Here is a 15,902-nt window from a genome sequence, read left to right on the forward strand (position 1 = left end):
TCTGAATAAGGAACATCCGATAGAACAACGTTCAGACGAATTAATCCCCTTGATAGCATTGACAATACCTCATGGAACTAGTTAGCTAACACGAGTAGATATTCCAAACCGCGTCATTCACTGTTGCAAAAGTACACAGACAAGGTAAGGTAACCAACTGAATCAACGAGCCTCCTCCAAAGCAATCGCCTTCCGAAGAACAGCCCGATCATCCTCAAAGCTGAGCTTTTCTACTGCCTCCCCCAAAGAAAAGAACTCCGGAGTAAACTCCTTCTCCCACTCACCACCAGGAGACCCAGCAATCACCCCTCCATCCAGGGCAGCAATATACCACCAAATAATCTTGATACCCTTAACACCTTCACCTAACTGTCTTATAGTAACCATGAAAGGCTCAGTAAGAGCCGGGTGAGAGCGAGGCATGTCTGGCACGTGTCCCTGTTCGTCCCTTGGCAAGGAGCCATTCGTTCTTTGCACGGTAATGGATGAGACATACGGTCTTGTTTGGGGTAGACAGGTCGAATAGGATGGCCCCGCAGCTTTCGACGAATTGGTCGGAGGTGTATTGGGTGGTGGTGTTGGGTGAATGCTGCCATGAAGGGTGGGTACTGTAGATAGAGAGTTAGTCTCAGTTGGATGATAAGTATACTAGATTATTATGATGTACTCGCTTTGGATTGGCATAGGGGAGAGTGGCTTGGAAAGGAAACTCGCTGGCATAGAGATTAGTTTGAAATAAAGTCAGATATTTACCCCTCATTATTAAGGGTGCCACGAAGTGACTTGAGTTGTCTGTCTCATATGGCGTCCTCTTAGTATACAGTTCCATACATGGCGGAGATTGAATGATGAAGTCGAAGACTACGGTGCGAGCCTTTTGCCAATAGAAGAAAAAGAGATACCTAGGTCACTACATTAGTGACCTGTATCCACTTTTACTCGTCCTCTTCCGGTGGATGACACGGTATAGCTCAATCCAGATGCTAACCAGACCAAAGACTTCGTGTTTTCATAACCAAAAACTCCTTATTCAAAGCTTACGGGGAGAGAGTATCACACTCCAACACAAAACACCATCTCTATTTGGCAGTCTACTAGTAGCCAGCCCTGGCGATGGAGTTCCCTTAGAATGCAAAACTAGTAATGACAGGACAGTATTCAAACTCCAAGCAGTCACCGAGCAGAAGCACACAGCCCTGTGTGGCAGGGTTGAACTTTTGGCCATCCGGACATTGAGGACCCTTGACCAGGACACACTTGTTCAGCACCTTGTCAAACACAGTATCGGTATCATCACAGACGGGCTCCTCCACAGCCACGCAGGTGTTCTTTTCCTTCTTGAAGCGCTTGCCCTCACCACAGTCCGGCTCATCTGGGGACCGGCAATCTTCCCCATCCCAGTAGGTGTCATCGGAGCATTTGGGTTCCTTCCTGCTGAAACAGTCTTTCCCTTGCAGAGTGCCATGCTCGCCACAGTCCGGCAGGTCTCCCGAGACGCATTGCCCGTTCTCCGCACGGTATCCGTCCGGGCACTCGGTCTTTTCCTTACTGCGGCATTGTTTTTCGAGCTCGCTCCACTCGTAGCCTTCCTCTGTGCACTTGGGCTTGACGTGTGTGATGCAGTCACCATTGGCAATCATGGTAGAGCCTGGCGGACATTCGGGACGGGATGATGAGACACAGCGACCTTGGAAATAACGAGTGTTGGGATCCGAACAGATGGGCTCCTGGCCCGTGAGACAGGCGCCGTCATGATAGATACCACTGGGAAAGTGTGGCATATCATCTACGAAGCAGTGGCCCTTTCCATCAAACTTGGCTTTGGGGTTCGAGCAGGCCGGTTTACGGTTGCTCACGCAGCGCCCGTTATCAGGGTGTGTCGACGGAGGGCACTCCAGGGGCCTGGTCGAGACGCACTGGCCGTTGACTAACGTCATGCCATCGGGACACACGGGCTCCTGCTCCGACTTGCATTGATTGTTCTGGTCGGCGGTATAACCGTTCGGACAGGTGGGGATTTTGTCGGAAACACATTGGCCGTCCTCAAGCCGAGTGGGAGGGCGACAGTGCGCTGGTCGGGGCTCAAGCTTGCATCGATCGCCCACAGGTTTCCATCCGGGGCGACATCCACCGCCGTTGTTCTGCGAGGAGCACAAGACTCCATCCCAGACCGAGCCTTTAGGACAGCACTGAGCGGTGTTCGCGGTTGGGTTGAAAGAAAGGTCATAGCCATCGCCGCATTTCGGGCCGTCGGATAGGATACATTTCTTGCCCTCTGGCTTCAGCCTTGTGTCTTCACAGACAGCACTGGTGGTAGAGAAGCACGAGTTGGTTTCTGGACTAAACTCTTCACCGGTGGCGAAGTGATCATATTTCTATTACTGTGATTGGAAAGGACGATGGCTATGTCCGCAATGATGGTGGTATCTTGGTTACTGGTGGAAGTGGGAATGATACGTTCCTCTTTAGTGATTTTAAGACTGCCTTCCTTCCCTCGGGAGTGAGTGGTGATGCAGTGATGAAGAAGGTTGAGCATGACGGCGATGAGTAGGAGCTTGTTGCTTAGCTATTTCTCTAACTTATCAGATATACAGAAATGTAAACTATCCCGATGCCCATTCTTTGAGAATGGCTGTATCCAAATTTCTATCAACCATATCCCGCTAATAGATCACTCTGTAGGAATGCTATCCTGTGCAAGAAATCCCATGTGTCTGTTACACTTGCCTTCATAGCCATGTTACCCCGTTTGTCTCAAAGCTAGGTGGTGCTATGACTCCTATCTATCTTCCTTGGGTATGGGATGACTTCGCAATAGCCGACTCGTAGACCTTCCTCTCATGCAAGGATCTAGTCCAGCCATGTGCGTCCGGCAACTCGATATTGGTAGTGATCTCTACACAAGAGTAGCCAAGTTCACCTAGCCCTATTTAACTAGTCTGATTTAATCTAAAAAAAAAAAAAAAAAAGAGAATACCAGAAATCCGCCATGCTAATCAGAATGTATCACTACTCTAGCGAACGAAGCTCCTGAAAAAGATCATCTAGTTTTGCCACGGCCATAATATTACCTTTGACTTTCATCTTTCCTGACAAGAACAGCTTCTGGCCATTTGCATCACCCTCGGCCCAGTCGCAAAATTCGTAATCGTCAATTTGGACGTAAGCTAACGGAGGCGGTTAACTCATCAGCGGCCTAGGTAGGAGACGAGATTGGAGCCAAGGCTAAGAGGAACTCACCACTCTGTATATTTATGCGTTTCCTATGGCTGGCTGAGTCCACGTCATGACTCAGTCGGTTGCAGATCATAGCATTATAGCGGTCAATGTACGAACCAGACGTGATCTGTTCATGCTACTGAAACTTTTCAGCTGGGACGATCTCTCATCCACTTCAGCCTGGAGCCAGCGCAACGTGGGTCTTGGCCACAATTTGGGTGTTTGAGCCTGAGCAGCTTTGCTTTTATCCACAGCGGTCATTACCTATCGTAGCTAAGGCTAAGATCGAGATCTCCCGCTTCTGGTACCAGAATTAAGGGCCGAATGGTGGGGATCGTAAGCCTTAGATCCGTGCCCATCCCTCGCTTATCGGCCTAGATTTCGCTAGAAGCTCCCAAAAGAGGAGTGGTAAAAGACGACCAACTCCAGTCACTCGCTCCTTTGAAGGTTTTATACAATTAATTTTATATAAGCCGGCATCTTTGGCCCTTACCCAATGCGGGGGTCAATAGGGAAAGAGACAAAGAAAGAACTTTAATTGCGTCAACCCTAACTGCCGACAGCTCTCAACGTTCATTATCCACAGACTATCCTTTGCTTCTATTGTACAGGCTTCCTTTAGGAGACAATAAGAACCTTTTATAGCTCAAACTCCCAGTGGCCAGACCAACCTAGAAGAATGTATCTCAGTCTAGTTACCATATACGCTAATGAGGTGAACCATGGATCTCGGCGACGATGCCTCGTTAGTCGCACTATCACAATGGTAATCAGTCTTGAACCCGACTGATGTTGGTGCTAAATAGCCATCGCACACGATGGCTATTCTTACTTCTACATAGTGCCAGCGTCAATAACTATTCCAATGAATCCCTCCCGGTATGTTGCTCCACCAGCTTGACTGAGCTCGCGTCTGATATGCCTCAACAGATGGTATTGCTTGCATATACTATAGGAGCCTTGTCCCTGGTTCTTCACCTTCTAGTCACAGCACTAGCAACCGAGCCCAGATACTCTGTTGTTGAACGCCTGGAAAAGATTCCGGATAACTGGGTAGATGTTGGGACGCCTTCCCCGTCAAAGCCGATCGAACTTCAGCTAGCAGTGCATCCTGAAAAAGTATCGGAATTTGAACAAAGGGTCATCGAAATATCTACTCCAGGAAACCAGAACTACGGATGTCACATGAGTCGTGACGAGATCCGAAACTTCTTATATCCATCTGATGTAGCTCCGCAGAAGGTCCTCTCTTGGCTTGAAGCTGCGCATGTACCTGCTGCATCTATCAACAATCAAGCAGGCTGGCTTAGTTTTACCGTTTCAATTTCGCAAGCAGAGCAGCTGTTGAGGACGCGGTTCTATATCTTTGAACACAAAAAATCGAAAGCAACCATAGTCAGGACTCTCAAATATTCGGTGCCCAAGGAAATTCGGTATTTTGTTCAGATGATTCAGCCAACAACCCGATTTGGGCAGCTTATGCCGCAAGCTGAGCCGCCACTCCTTCAAGCGCTGCCTGTCACCCTCAAAGATCCAGTTGCAGGCTGTTCATCAATAGTCACCCCTAGCTGTCTCCGCGACCTCTATGGAATCCCTGATTCCAAACCCAAGCCAGACCGTCATAACAGGCTGGGGGTATCTGGGTTCCTGGGTCAGTATGCACGCTATAGCGACTTCCATCAGTTCTTGCGCCTCTATGCACCGAATATCACAGACACTAACTACACCGTGGCGCTCATCAACGGTGGCCTCAATTTGCAAGATTCTGTGGAGGACAGTTCCGAGGCAAGCTTGGACATCCAGTACGCTGCTGCGCTAGCCGACAACCCCTTCACCACCTTCTATAGCACCGCCGGGCGTGGCCCTGTCATCCGTGAATTAGGGCATGATGACGCAGGTGACCCTCACGAGCCGTACCTGGAACAGCTTCGCTATCTGTTAGATCTCCCCGATGACGAATTGCCTTCTGTCCTAACTACGTCATACGGTGAATTAGAACAGAGCGTGCCCGAAATATATGCGAGAACCACATGTAACATGTTTGCTCAGCTGGGAGCGCGCGGAGTGTCTGTGATCTTCAGCAGCGGCGATTCGGGCGTCGGGGAGTCTTGTATAACGAACGACGGGACGAAGCGGACCAGGTTCCAGCCACTTTACCCGGCATCATGTCCTTTCGTTACGTCCGTGGGAGGCACCTACGGCAGGGGGCCTGAAAGGGCGATTGGCTACTCCACAGGCGGTTTTTCAGAGTACTTCCCGCGTCCTTCCTACCAGGATGGCAGTGTCCACCAATACCTCAGTCAACTGGAATCCAGATGGGAAACACTCTACAATCCCAATGGAAGGGCGATTCCCGACGTTGCTGCTCAGGCGGATCATTTCATCATCATGGACCATGGACAGCTGCTGAAGACTGGAGGCACCAGGTTTGTCACTATAAATTGATTGTTCAGATACGGAGCTGACTGCTGCCCAGTGCCGCGGCGCCTGTATTTGCTGGTATTGTCTCCCGGCTGAATGCGGTTCGACTGGAGAATAACAAGCCGCGGCTGGGGTTCCTCAACCCTTGGCTCTATTCTCTCAACCAGACGGGGTTTACCGACATCGTCGATGGAGGATCGGTAGGGTGTTTTGGCGATGTTGGGCGGGAGGTGCCAGATGCAAGCTGGAATGCAACCGCCGGGTGGGATCCCGTCACAGGACTTGGAACGCCTTACTATGAGACACTCCTTGAACAGGCTATGTCTGTATAAAAAGACGGCAGTCGTCGCTTAAGCCATCAGCATGGGGTCTAGAATTGTATAGTTCGAATCCATATTTGTATATAGTGTTTGAGCATGTCTTTATATAGACTGTTCCTGCTGTGGAATATCGGAATTCCAGAATCCACTAGTTTCTTATTTTTCCTTTCCTTTCCTTTCCTTTTCTTTTCTTTTCTTTTCTTTCTTTCTTTTTTTTTTTTAACTACTATCTTTCGATAATTGCTCATTTGTATGTAATGGAAGCATAAAGGCGGCGATGTGGCACACCGCCCCACGTGACGCGTGCCAAGAGATGCGCTGGAGAAGCTCTTGGAACTGCTGCTGTCATCGTCAACCATCCTCGTCCATCTATCACGAAACCACTCCTGATCTTTCTCCGTACGCTTCAACCTCTTCCAAACTTCGTCACTTTATTTCCGTTCGCTTCCCGAGTCGTCTTCACCCCCTTCAGTCCACATCCCAAATTAGACCCATTATGGCAAACGGTGCCGACCTCCGGACCCAGGTCTCCGAGCTTCACAACGCTCTCAATCGGAAACAGTTCGATGCGGCCAACGACCTTCTCAGTCGCGCCAAGCGGACCCTCCTTCTGCAGAATGCCCTCATCCCCACATCGTCGACATCACCGGAGCTGATTGCCCTTGCCCGGGAGGTGCTGGAGCTCGGCGCTCTGTCCTCCATCCGCCAAACCGACGCACCCTCTTTCACACGCTACTACCAGCAGCTGCAGCCTTTCTACGACCTGGAGAGAGACAGCGCCAATGCCGGAAAGGTGGACTTCAAGACCAGTCAACGCAGCAAGATCACGGGGCTATACCTTCTGCTGTTGCTGAGCATGGGCGACAGCACGAGTTTCCACACAGTCTTGGAGGGTCTGGTTGAGGAGGCGAGTCTGAAGGGCAAGAGCATTGAGGACGACCCATGCATTAAGTACCCGGTGGAGCTGGAGAGAAACTTGATGGAGGGCAGCTACGATAAGGTGTGGAGAGAGACCAAGTCCGAGAGAGTTCCCTCAGAGGATTTCGGCTTGTTCTCGAATGTACGTGCTACTGTTCCTTCCCTTACCCGTGTCGGAGCCCAAACTGACTGTCCCGGTTGATCAGGTTCTGGTTGGAACCATCCGCAGCGAAATCGCCGACTGCTCCGAGAAGGCGTACCCCTCGCTCCCCATCTCCAACGCCAAGAACCTTCTCTTCCTCGAGTCGGAGGGCGCGGTCATTGAGTTCGCTCAGCAGCGCGGATGGGTGCTTCGTGACGGACGGATATACTTCCCTGTTGAGCCGGAGGCCGCGACGCGGTCCGAAAAGGACATCCTGGTGGCCAGCACCGCAATCATCGAAAACGCGATCGGCTACGCTCGCGAACTCGAGACGATTGTTTAATGTAATAGATTTAGTCACGGATCTTTTTTTTGCCTGGGGGTTTATCTCTTGTATACCGTCGCCTTGCATGATGAATTTATCGAGCGCATCACTTATGACAATTAACAAACATCTTTTTATACATTGACCCGCCACAAGCAGAGTCTCCGGTCGTAGAAACTACTCGAGATACAGAGCAGCTCCGACATGTCCTTGCCTTGCAGATCATACCCGCCGTCCGGCTTCCACACATCAGACGCATAGTTCATACTCTGATGCTCCGTAAACTCCGCCAACACCTCAATCTCCCACCCAGTGGCCTCTCCCACCGTGTGCGTAACCTTGACCACTCTCGTGCCCGCATGCATACAGCTCGCCAGCACCAGGAACTTCCACTCCTCCCCAGCAGCCAACACACCATGGTCCGTCCTCAGCAACTGCAACCGCCACACGCCACCCCCCAAACCCACCTCCGCCAGCACCTCCCCGCGTCGCGTCGCATGATACACCCGTAGAGACTCATCATAACTCCCGGTCAGGACGACCGGCGCGCCTCCCTCCACCGCAACAGACAGGGGCAAGATAGCCGTAACACCAGCGGTATGATGGCGGGCACGATCATTATAATCGCTAACAACCGGCGCCAGCAGCTCTCCCTCTTCCCCTTCCCCCTTCTCCCCCTCCTTCTCACACAGAAACCGGCGCGTATGCAACCCTCCAAAATCATCCCCCGTAAACATAACCGGCTCCCTTCCCTCACCATCCGAAAGAACAGCAACAGCAACAAACCACACCTCAATGCTCTCCCGCGCCGCAAAACACCCCACCTCCACCAGCCCGCTCTCCGCATCGGCTCCGTCCGAGATGCCCTCGGGCGCGCCGAAGACGCTCGTCCGGCCATCCGAGAACGTGACCGCGACGCCGTCCGCGCGCTCGGCTGTCAGCCATGATGCAGGCGTCCACGCCAGGAATAGCGCCGGGATGCTCGGGTCCTCGTGCACGGCTTTCGTCCACAGCGGCCGGATCTCGGGTTCCCCTCCCGAGGGCAGCGAGACCCGGAACAGCGATACCGATGCCGAGCTGGTCGCGATGGCGAAGAGCGTGGGGTCCGTTGGGTGGAAGTGGAGGTCGAAGACTGCGTGAGGGAGGGGGAGAGTTTGGATGCGGGTTCTATTGTTTGTTAGTTATTTTATTTTATTTATCATTTTTTTTTTTTTTTTTTTTTTTTTTTTTTTTTTTTTTTTTTTTTTTTTTTTTTTTTTTAGTTATATATAAGTAGGGTTTTGGGTGAGGGGGAGGAGGGGTTTCTATAAAATAGTGAGTAAGTGGGGTAGCCTACAAAGTATTCGTCTCCGCGGTCAACTGCCACAGCTGCAGACTGCCGGTCTTGGTCTGTTGGATGGTGTCCTTGGCTTCATCTTTCGTCTCCGTGAGCAGGTATGTGCCTATGACGATGTGGTTGGGCGATGCCGGACAGGTTTGCAGACAACTGGGCGGTTGGTCCAGGTAGACCGTGGTGGCCGATTGAGGGGTTTGGGGCATTTTGGTTGAGTATAGTATAGTATAGTATAGTATATTTTGATGTCGGTATCTAATCAATGGGCTCTATATTTAGGTGCATAAGAGAGCATGATTTAAGTAGGTAGTTCTATTTGTGGTGCTGTGGGCGGTGAAGTGTTTAATTTTTTTTTTTTTTTTTTTTTTTTTTTTAATTTTAATTGATGTTAAGTGAGTGAGTGAGTGATTGGTCAATATATATAGACTGTTGGCCATGATTGATCTATGTCTGTTCTATAGTGATTGAACAATGGCTGTTCTCTACGAGTGTGTACTTAGAGATGTCATATTGGTGACATGTGTAATGACGAGGACATGGCTTGAACATGAAAGAAATCAATTTAATCTATAATATAATAAGTCGTCTAAACCGTCATAATACCATCTACAACCGCGTGTACACTGTGTTGATCCCCCCCGTCGTAATCATCTTAATCGTCATGTAGTCGTCAAGCCCATACTTGCTGCCTTCACGTCCCATCCCGGAGTGCTTGACGCCGCCGAATCTAGAGCCAGTTAGTATATATTGAAAGCATAGGGTTAATCAAAACTTACGGTGCCGGTGCGTCGGATATGGCACCAGTGTTGATCGCAACCATGCCGAACTCGAGTCTCTCCGAGACCCGGTGCGACCTGGCCAGGTCGCTCGTGATGAGATACGACGCCAATCCGACCTCGCAGTTGTTCGCGCGCTGGACGACTTCATCCTCGGTCGTGAACTTCATCAAGGCGGCTATAGGCCCGAAGGTCTCCTCCTTCGCCACCAGCATGCTATCGTCGGCATCGCCCAGGATGGTCAGCTCGTGGAAGTTCTTGCCCAGCGACGGCAGCCGGTTGCCGCCCAGAAGAACCTTGGCCCCCTTGCTCACCGCGTCCTTGATATGCTCCTCCACCTTGGCCACGCCGTTGGTCAACGGGCCGTGGGTCACAGAGGCATCCTCCAACCCGTTGCCCACCTTGAACTTGCTGACCTCCTCGACGAACCGCTGCGCGAATCGCTCGTAGATGCCTTCTTGCACGAAGATCCGGTTGGCGCACACGCAGGTCTGGCCGGTCACCTTGAACTTGCTGATGAGCGCGCTGCTGATGGCCGTCTCCACGTCGGCGTCGTTGAACACAATGAACGGCGCGTTGCCGCCCAGCTCCAGGCTGAGCTTCTTCAGCGTGCTGCTAGACTGCTTCATCAGCAGCTTGCCGACGCGCGTCGACCCCGTGAAGGAGATCTTCTTGATGACATCCGATTCGCACATAGCCAGGCCCAGCTGGGGCGTGTTGTCCAGCGCCGTCACAACGTTGAAGACACCCTTGGGCACGCCCGCGCGCTCCGCCACCACCGCCATCGCGTTCGACGCAAAGGGCGTCAGGCCGTCCGACTTCATCACGACCGTGCATCCCGCGGCGAGGGCCGCCGCGACCTTGCGCGCGCCCATGGCCAGGGGGAAGTTCCACGGCACGATCAAGCCGCACACGCCGACGGGCTCTTTGATCACTCGCGTCCGGCCCGCGGCGCTGCTGTGGGGGATGATATCGCCGTAGATCCGGGGCGCCTCCTCGCCGAACCACTCGAAGAAGCTGGCGGCAAACATGACCTCGCCCTCGGCGTCGGCCTTGGCCTTGCCGTTCTCGGCGGTGATGATCTTGCCAATGTCCTCCTTGTTCTCGACCAGGAGATCCGCGATGCGACGCAGGATCCGGCCCCGCTGACGGCCTGGCACGGACCGCCAGGTGGGGAATGCTTGGGCGGCGGCCTCGATGGCCACGTTCAGGTCGTCCAGGGTGGATTCAGGGGCCACGCCAACCTGTGCTTCGTTTGCGGGGTTCGTAACATTGAATGTGGCGTTGGAGTTAGAGGATACCCACTGGCCATTGATGTAGGAGCGTTCGACGAAGAGACTGGTGTCCTTCAGGATGGATGCGAATGATGATGCCATGGTGGATTGAGTATTTGGTCAATCGCAATTATCTCTGCTTGCGACTCGTAGAGTATACATTTCGTCGAGGGGTGTCCTTGGACTATATATATCTCTTCCATCGCGTCTTATACTCAAAACGGTAAGGGAAATGAGAGCTCGGCTGATCCGCAATCCTGGGGAAAGAAACCTGGCATCGGGAAGCCCTTCCGATGATCGATGGAACCCGAGGGTAACGATCCAGATAGGGTCAAATTGCCGTGCCCGTAGATCGGAACGGAGTTAAGATGGTATTAACTTGATGACATTTGCAACTGTGGGGTTCCCCATCTCCTGGAATCTTTCTAGGGCACGGATACTGTATGTTCTAGGTCATGGATATGTTCTAGGGTATGTTCGAACAGAACAAGATCTGTGAGCCATGCGATATGATCTGACTCGATGTCTTCGTCAGAATTGATGCAGTCAGACTCGGTTTTGTTCGTATTAGAAATCAATCGTGCCTATGAATCATAATCCCATTAATCATCAACTTCCCCGCATTAGCCTTATCGTACACAGTATACAACCCAGCGTAGACTGAGCATTGGACGGACTTCAACAGTTACCCTACTTTTGCTACCACTTCCTCCAGTATTTCCTGTAGATCCATAGACCATGTCTGCACCCTTCAGCCAAGTCCCCTCTACGGCGAGGATTACCCCACACCCCTTCACGGTGTCCATTCCTCAGGAGCCGCTGACCGAGCTCCACACGTTGGTGAAGCTGTCGAAGATAGGCCCTCGGACATACGAGAATTCCCAGCCAGACGCCCGCTTCGGCATCACGTCCGAATGGCTCACGGGGATCCGAGAAAAGTGGCTGAATGACTTCGACTGGTATCGTCAACTCAATAGACTCAAGTACACACTCCCTTCAGGGTATAGAGAACCTGACTCCGCGTAGGAAAGCGTGCGAAGCTCGGATCAACGACTTCCCTCAATTCACAGCCGAGATTGACGAGATCCGGGTGCATTTTGCGGCCCTTTTCTCAGAAAACCCTGATGCAGTGCCCATCGTGCTGCTCCATGGATGGCCCGGTATTGTAACATCTCTATCTATTCGGTTTCTTGTGTAGACTAGACTCACAGGCTGTCACTCTGCAGGCAGCTTCCTGGAATTTCTCCCCCTGCTCCAGCTGTTCCGCGATGAGTTCTCCCCCAGCACCCTACCGTATCATCTCATCGCCCCGTCCCTGCCAGGCTATGGCTTCTCCTCTGGCCCCCCGTTGGACAGGAACTACAGCTCTCACGATGCCGCCCGAGTCATCGACAGATTGATGAAGGACCTGGGATTCGAAAGCGGATATATCGCCCAGGGAGGCGATATCGGCAGCCGGATATCGAGGATTCTGGCCGTAGACTATGCCAGCTGCAAAGGTTCGTGGGTGTCTGTAGGTGTGTGTGTGTGATCTTCAGCACGCTAACGGTTACACAGCGGTTCATTGTAAGTTTCTTCAGCACCCCCAAACATCAGTATAGCATGGAGAAGACCAACTGCAGCAGTGAACTTTTGTGCGATCGCCACACCCCCACCGGGCGTGTCGGACGTGGACCTTACTCCCTTCGAGAAGAAAGGGCTAGCCCTCCGAGAGGAATTCCTGACCTCGGGCCTCGCATACGCCCTCGAGCATGCCACGAGACCAAGTACCATCGGTCATATCCTCTCTTCGAGCCCTCTTGCTTTGCTCGCGTGGTAATGCCCCCCCCCTTTCCTCCGGTAGAGAAAAGTACAAGCCTAACTGAGACGCAGGGTCGGCGAGAAATTCCTCACCTGGGCTGACGAGCCTCTTCCCTCGCAGACAATTCTGGAGTTCGTCTCGCTCTACTGGCTGACGGACACTTTTCCGCGGGCGATCTACCCTTATCGAGAGGTATGATCCAGTTGGATGTCGTTTGTCAGGGCTAATACGTGGTACTTAGGAGCTCCCCGTGTCGCCAGAGAAAAAGCCTCTGCGGTACATTCAGAAGCCGCTGGGGTTCTCCTACTTCCCTGTGGAGCTGTTCCCCGTGCCCAAGAGCTGGGTCGAGACAACGGGGAATCTGGTCTTTTGGAGGGAACACCAGCAGGTATGTGTTTCATGTTCAGAGAGAGAGAGAGAGAGAGAGAGAGAGAGAGAGAGTCGTTTGCTGACTGTTTGTTGTGCAGGGAGGCCATTTTGCAGCTCTGGAGAAGCCGAAGGAGTTGAAGGCTGATTTGACGGCGTTTGTGGAGCAGATTTGGGGGAGGGAGTAGATGAGATTATTATTATCACAGATACTCACGAGTTAGGCAGTTTATATAACTGTGATTGTTGTCCACAGAGAAGCACTTTCTCCCGAAGATAGTGGTTGCGATGCGTTTAATCTGTAGTGTTCTATATAAACTACAAAGAGTAAATAAATACCCCACATCCACCCCGGCAGATCAACCACTAGAAAGCTCTAGCCCCAAGCTATCGCGACAGGCAAGACTCACTAAATCAGTCCATACTGTTGTACAACATGTCCGACACATCACAAAACCAATTCTCACCTCACTCCACGCCGAGACGTCTCGCCATCCCCTAGCACCCCTCCCAACTATTTATATTGTAAATCCCACCCATACACACCACAATCAACTCACATCCCCAACTCAACATGCCACGACCAAAACGCCAAACGCGCACGACGGACATGTCCATCCTCGACAGCAACGAGTTCTTCTCCGACGAGTCGAGTTTTTACGGTTCGTGTCGTCTCCTTATAAGTTAACTACTACTAGTAGTTAACCAGTAGTTATTTATTTTATTTATCATATGACATCATCCCCCCAACAACACAAAACTAACTAGAAACTAAAAGGCTCCGAAGACGAAAAAGCCCGCCTGGAATATCTCGCCAAAACCTACGACCCGGGACCCTACTGGGAAACCATCCATCCGACTCTCTACTCCACAATCCAACATGACGCCCTAGCTGTCTCCAAAAAACAACCCATATCCGAAAACAACCCCCCAGCCAAACCCAAACCAAGCCCGCACCCTGTCCACTTCGAGCCCGAAACACCCACATCCACTGCTGCGCACAACGCTCGCACACGCAACGAATCTGTTCACGACTTCCTGGCCCGGTTACCGCCCTCTGAAACCGAGGCGGCGGATGTTGGACCGTGGATCTATGTCGATCATCCCGGGGCGCCGCAGGGGGAGAAGGATATTGCCGGGTTGGTTGGGCGGGGGACGGAGATGTTGAGGGCGTTTGAGGAGAGGAAGGTTGCGGTGGAGGTCGAGATGGAGGGCGCTTCGGCGCTGGCGCGGGGCCGGAAGTTGGTGCCGTTGCGGCGGGGGTTGGAGAGGGAGATCTTTGCGCTGGCGAGGGAGACCGGAGTGGTGTCGGGGAAGTGGATGTTGTTTCTTGGGGAGGAGGACGTGGATCGCGTTTGGGGCGTTGTGGTGGAGGAGACTGTCGAGGGTCGGTTGGGCTTTGCGGCGAAGGTGGCCACGCGGGATGGGCGTGGGAAGGCGAGGTTGTTGGCTATCTATACCCGGGATTTTGGGGATGTCGACGATGTGCGCCGGGTGTTGGAGCGGTTGGTCGAGCTGGAGTTGGTCAGGAGGGAGGATAGGCCCATCTATTATAAGTGTGATGCTTATACCTATCTGGAGATTACGAGTGGGAATTCGTATGGGTTGAAGGCGAGTATGTTTTCCAGTCGGGAGGTTTTGGAGCGAAAAGTTTGACATGTTTTCATCTGTGATGTATTGCATATCTGTCCATCTAATTATGATGATGATCATGCCGGTATGATCTGTCTGAGCTGCTGGGGCTCGTTGTCGATATCTAATGCGATATGAGATTGGTTTGTTGAGCTTGAGCTCAACCTTTTCCTGGCTGTCCCTGATATCGAAGTGATACCCGTAGGTGAACTAGCCGAGCCAGCAGTTGCTAGACGTTCCGATAAGGTTGTTCCATGTTTGATCAAGGTGGTCCGGTCGAGCAGTACTGTGCCATCCCAGCCTGTCAGAAGGCCAGTAGTATAAACAGTGATAGGAGGCATTCTTCCAGAGGCCAGTGACAAGTATTCACAAGGTAGCCCGACTCGAGGATCGGTTGATGCAGCCATCCTTCAGGAAGCGTCATCGCTCTTCTCCATGGCCTTCTCACAAGCCTCCCGGAGCTCCTGGACGCCTTTCACACCCTCCCACTTCTGGAGCAGCTCCCGCACCTCCTCCCAATCTTTCTCAGCCTCCTCCCGACTGCCGTCCGCAACAAGCTTCTCCAACCGAGCCGGCGTACCAAGCACCCACCTCACCGTCTCCTTCTCAGCCTTCTTGCGCTCCACCTCATCCGACGCCTTCGCCTCCTTCATCCGCCGTCTCTGCTCCTCCCCCTCCTGAATCAACCCCCCGGCCGTCTCCGCCACAAAAGCAATAGCCGGTCCCAACGTCTTGGTCATCGTCAACGGCGCCCCCCGGTCATCCATGCTCTGCCGCATCTTCCCAATAGTCTCCACCGCGCGAATCAACTTCGAGTAGTTATCGTAGACAAGCGCCTTGCGCTCGCTATCCAGCGTTTTGATATCCCCAACGAGGGTATTCTCCGCCTTCAGCACTGTCGACAGCGACGACGTAGCCAGGAGATGATTGACATAGTGTTGGGCATCGAAATCGGGACTATCGAGTTCCGTCCCGGTCTGGACGACTGACGGATTCGAGGTGTCCGCTGCATCGGTGGGTCGGGGAATGCTGCGGGATCGTCTGGCTCCCGGTATTTCGGCTGCCGAGGGTTTGAGGTTGTAGTAGTCGCGGAGGGCGGCGCGGTTGCGGCGTGGATGGAGGGAGGGGGAGACAGCACGCGCTGTGGAGGGGGTCGAGCTGGCGCTGAGGCTGAGGCCGACGTTGGTGTTGAGGGTGTCGAGAGATGGGCGGCGGGAGGATGCTGGGGTGGGCGAGTGGGCGCGTGAGGAGGTGATTGAGGGGCGGGGGGAGGAGACGGTGGACATTTTGATCGGTTGAGGCAGTCTAATGAGGGTGCAGGTTCAAGATACTCATATGTAAACACAACGGAGAGGTAAAGAGAAAGCGAGGTGTG

At 52.6% G+C, this 15,902-nt stretch overlaps 7 protein-coding genes across 7 annotated transcripts; 3 read left to right on the forward strand and 4 right to left on the reverse strand.

Moving 5' to 3' along the window:
* Nucleotides 1–162: 162 nt before the first annotated feature.
* Nucleotides 163–2,536, reverse strand: BDV37DRAFT_280139 (uncharacterized protein; the record flags this gene model as incomplete). Its single annotated transcript, XM_032086496.1, has 3 exons — nt 163–608; nt 1,178–2,279; nt 2,354–2,536. The coding sequence occupies 3 exons, from the start codon at nt 2,534–2,536 to the stop codon at nt 163–165; spliced, it is 1,731 nt and encodes a 576-aa protein (XP_031944548.1).
* A 1,613-nt stretch (nt 2,537–4,149) lies between these two features.
* BDV37DRAFT_269348 (peptidase S8/S53 domain-containing protein) lies at nt 4,150–7,363 on the forward strand (the record flags this gene model as incomplete). Its single annotated transcript, XM_032084352.1, has 5 exons — nt 4,150–5,289; nt 5,368–5,645; nt 5,696–5,870; nt 6,433–7,020; nt 7,085–7,363. The coding sequence occupies 5 exons, from the start codon at nt 4,150–4,152 to the stop codon at nt 7,361–7,363; spliced, it is 2,460 nt and encodes an 819-aa protein (XP_031944549.1).
* Nucleotides 7,364–7,479: 116 nt separating this feature from the next.
* BDV37DRAFT_280142 (uncharacterized protein) lies at nt 7,480–8,884 on the reverse strand (the record flags this gene model as incomplete). Its single annotated transcript, XM_032086497.1, has 2 exons — nt 7,480–8,512; nt 8,682–8,884. The coding sequence occupies 2 exons, from the start codon at nt 8,882–8,884 to the stop codon at nt 7,480–7,482; spliced, it is 1,236 nt and encodes a 411-aa protein (XP_031944550.1).
* A 400-nt stretch (nt 8,885–9,284) lies between these two features.
* Nucleotides 9,285–10,830, reverse strand: BDV37DRAFT_269350 (NAD-dependent succinate-semialdehyde dehydrogenase; the record flags this gene model as incomplete). The annotated part of the gene is made up of 2 exons (XM_032084353.1): nt 9,285–9,405; nt 9,455–10,830. The coding sequence occupies 2 exons, from the start codon at nt 10,828–10,830 to the stop codon at nt 9,285–9,287; spliced, it is 1,497 nt and encodes a 498-aa protein (XP_031944551.1).
* A 356-nt stretch (nt 10,831–11,186) lies between these two features.
* Nucleotides 11,187–13,513, forward strand: BDV37DRAFT_29239 (epoxide hydrolase family protein). The gene is made up of 8 exons (XM_032089174.1): nt 11,187–11,687; nt 11,755–11,888; nt 11,955–12,227; nt 12,286–12,294; nt 12,354–12,543; nt 12,601–12,721; nt 12,771–12,917; nt 12,997–13,513. The coding sequence occupies exons 1-8, from the start codon at nt 11,467–11,469 to the stop codon at nt 13,081–13,083; spliced, it is 1,182 nt and encodes a 393-aa protein (XP_031944552.1). The 5' UTR covers nt 11,187–11,466; the 3' UTR covers nt 13,084–13,513.
* On the forward strand, nt 13,238–14,744 carry BDV37DRAFT_29246 (DUF1917 domain-containing protein). The gene is made up of 2 exons (XM_032089185.1): nt 13,238–13,557; nt 13,674–14,744. Exons 1-2 carry the CDS (start codon nt 13,470–13,472, stop codon nt 14,549–14,551), a joined length of 966 nt encoding a protein of 321 aa, XP_031944553.1. The 5' UTR covers nt 13,238–13,469; the 3' UTR covers nt 14,552–14,744.
* BDV37DRAFT_29236 (Vps51/Vps67-domain-containing protein) lies at nt 14,745–15,886 on the reverse strand. Its single transcript, XM_032089166.1, has one exon. The coding sequence runs from the start codon at nt 15,811–15,813 to the stop codon at nt 14,938–14,940; it is 876 nt and encodes a 291-aa protein (XP_031944554.1). The 5' UTR covers nt 15,814–15,886; the 3' UTR covers nt 14,745–14,937.
* Nucleotides 15,887–15,902: the final 16 nt, after the last annotated feature.

Source organism: Aspergillus pseudonomiae, assembly GCF_009193645.1.
Source record: "Aspergillus pseudonomiae strain CBS 119388 unplaced genomic scaffold BDV37scaffold_12, whole genome shotgun sequence".
NCBI classification, from domain to species: Eukaryota; Fungi; Ascomycota; class Eurotiomycetes; order Eurotiales; family Aspergillaceae; genus Aspergillus; species Aspergillus pseudonomiae.

Coding starts and splice junctions, on each gene's coding strand:
- BDV37DRAFT_29246 (XM_032089185.1), top strand. CDS start 13,470: ATGCCACGACCAAAACGCCAAACGCGCACGACGGACATGTCCATCCTC. Junction 13,558..13,673: donor CGACGAGTCGAGTTTTTACG/GTTCGTGTCGTC, acceptor AGAAACTAAAAG/GCTCCGAAGACGAAAAAGCC.
- BDV37DRAFT_29236 (XM_032089166.1), bottom strand. CDS start 15,813: ATGTCCACCGTCTCCTCCCCCCGCCCCTCAATCACCTCCTCACGCGCC.
- BDV37DRAFT_29239 (XM_032089174.1), top strand. CDS start 11,467: ATGTCTGCACCCTTCAGCCAAGTCCCCTCTACGGCGAGGATTACCCCA. Junction 11,889..11,954: donor GCTGCTCCATGGATGGCCCG/GTATTGTAACAT, acceptor GTCACTCTGCAG/GCAGCTTCCTGGAATTTCTC. Junction 12,918..12,996: donor TTTGGAGGGAACACCAGCAG/GTATGTGTTTCA, acceptor TTTGTTGTGCAG/GGAGGCCATTTTGCAGCTCT.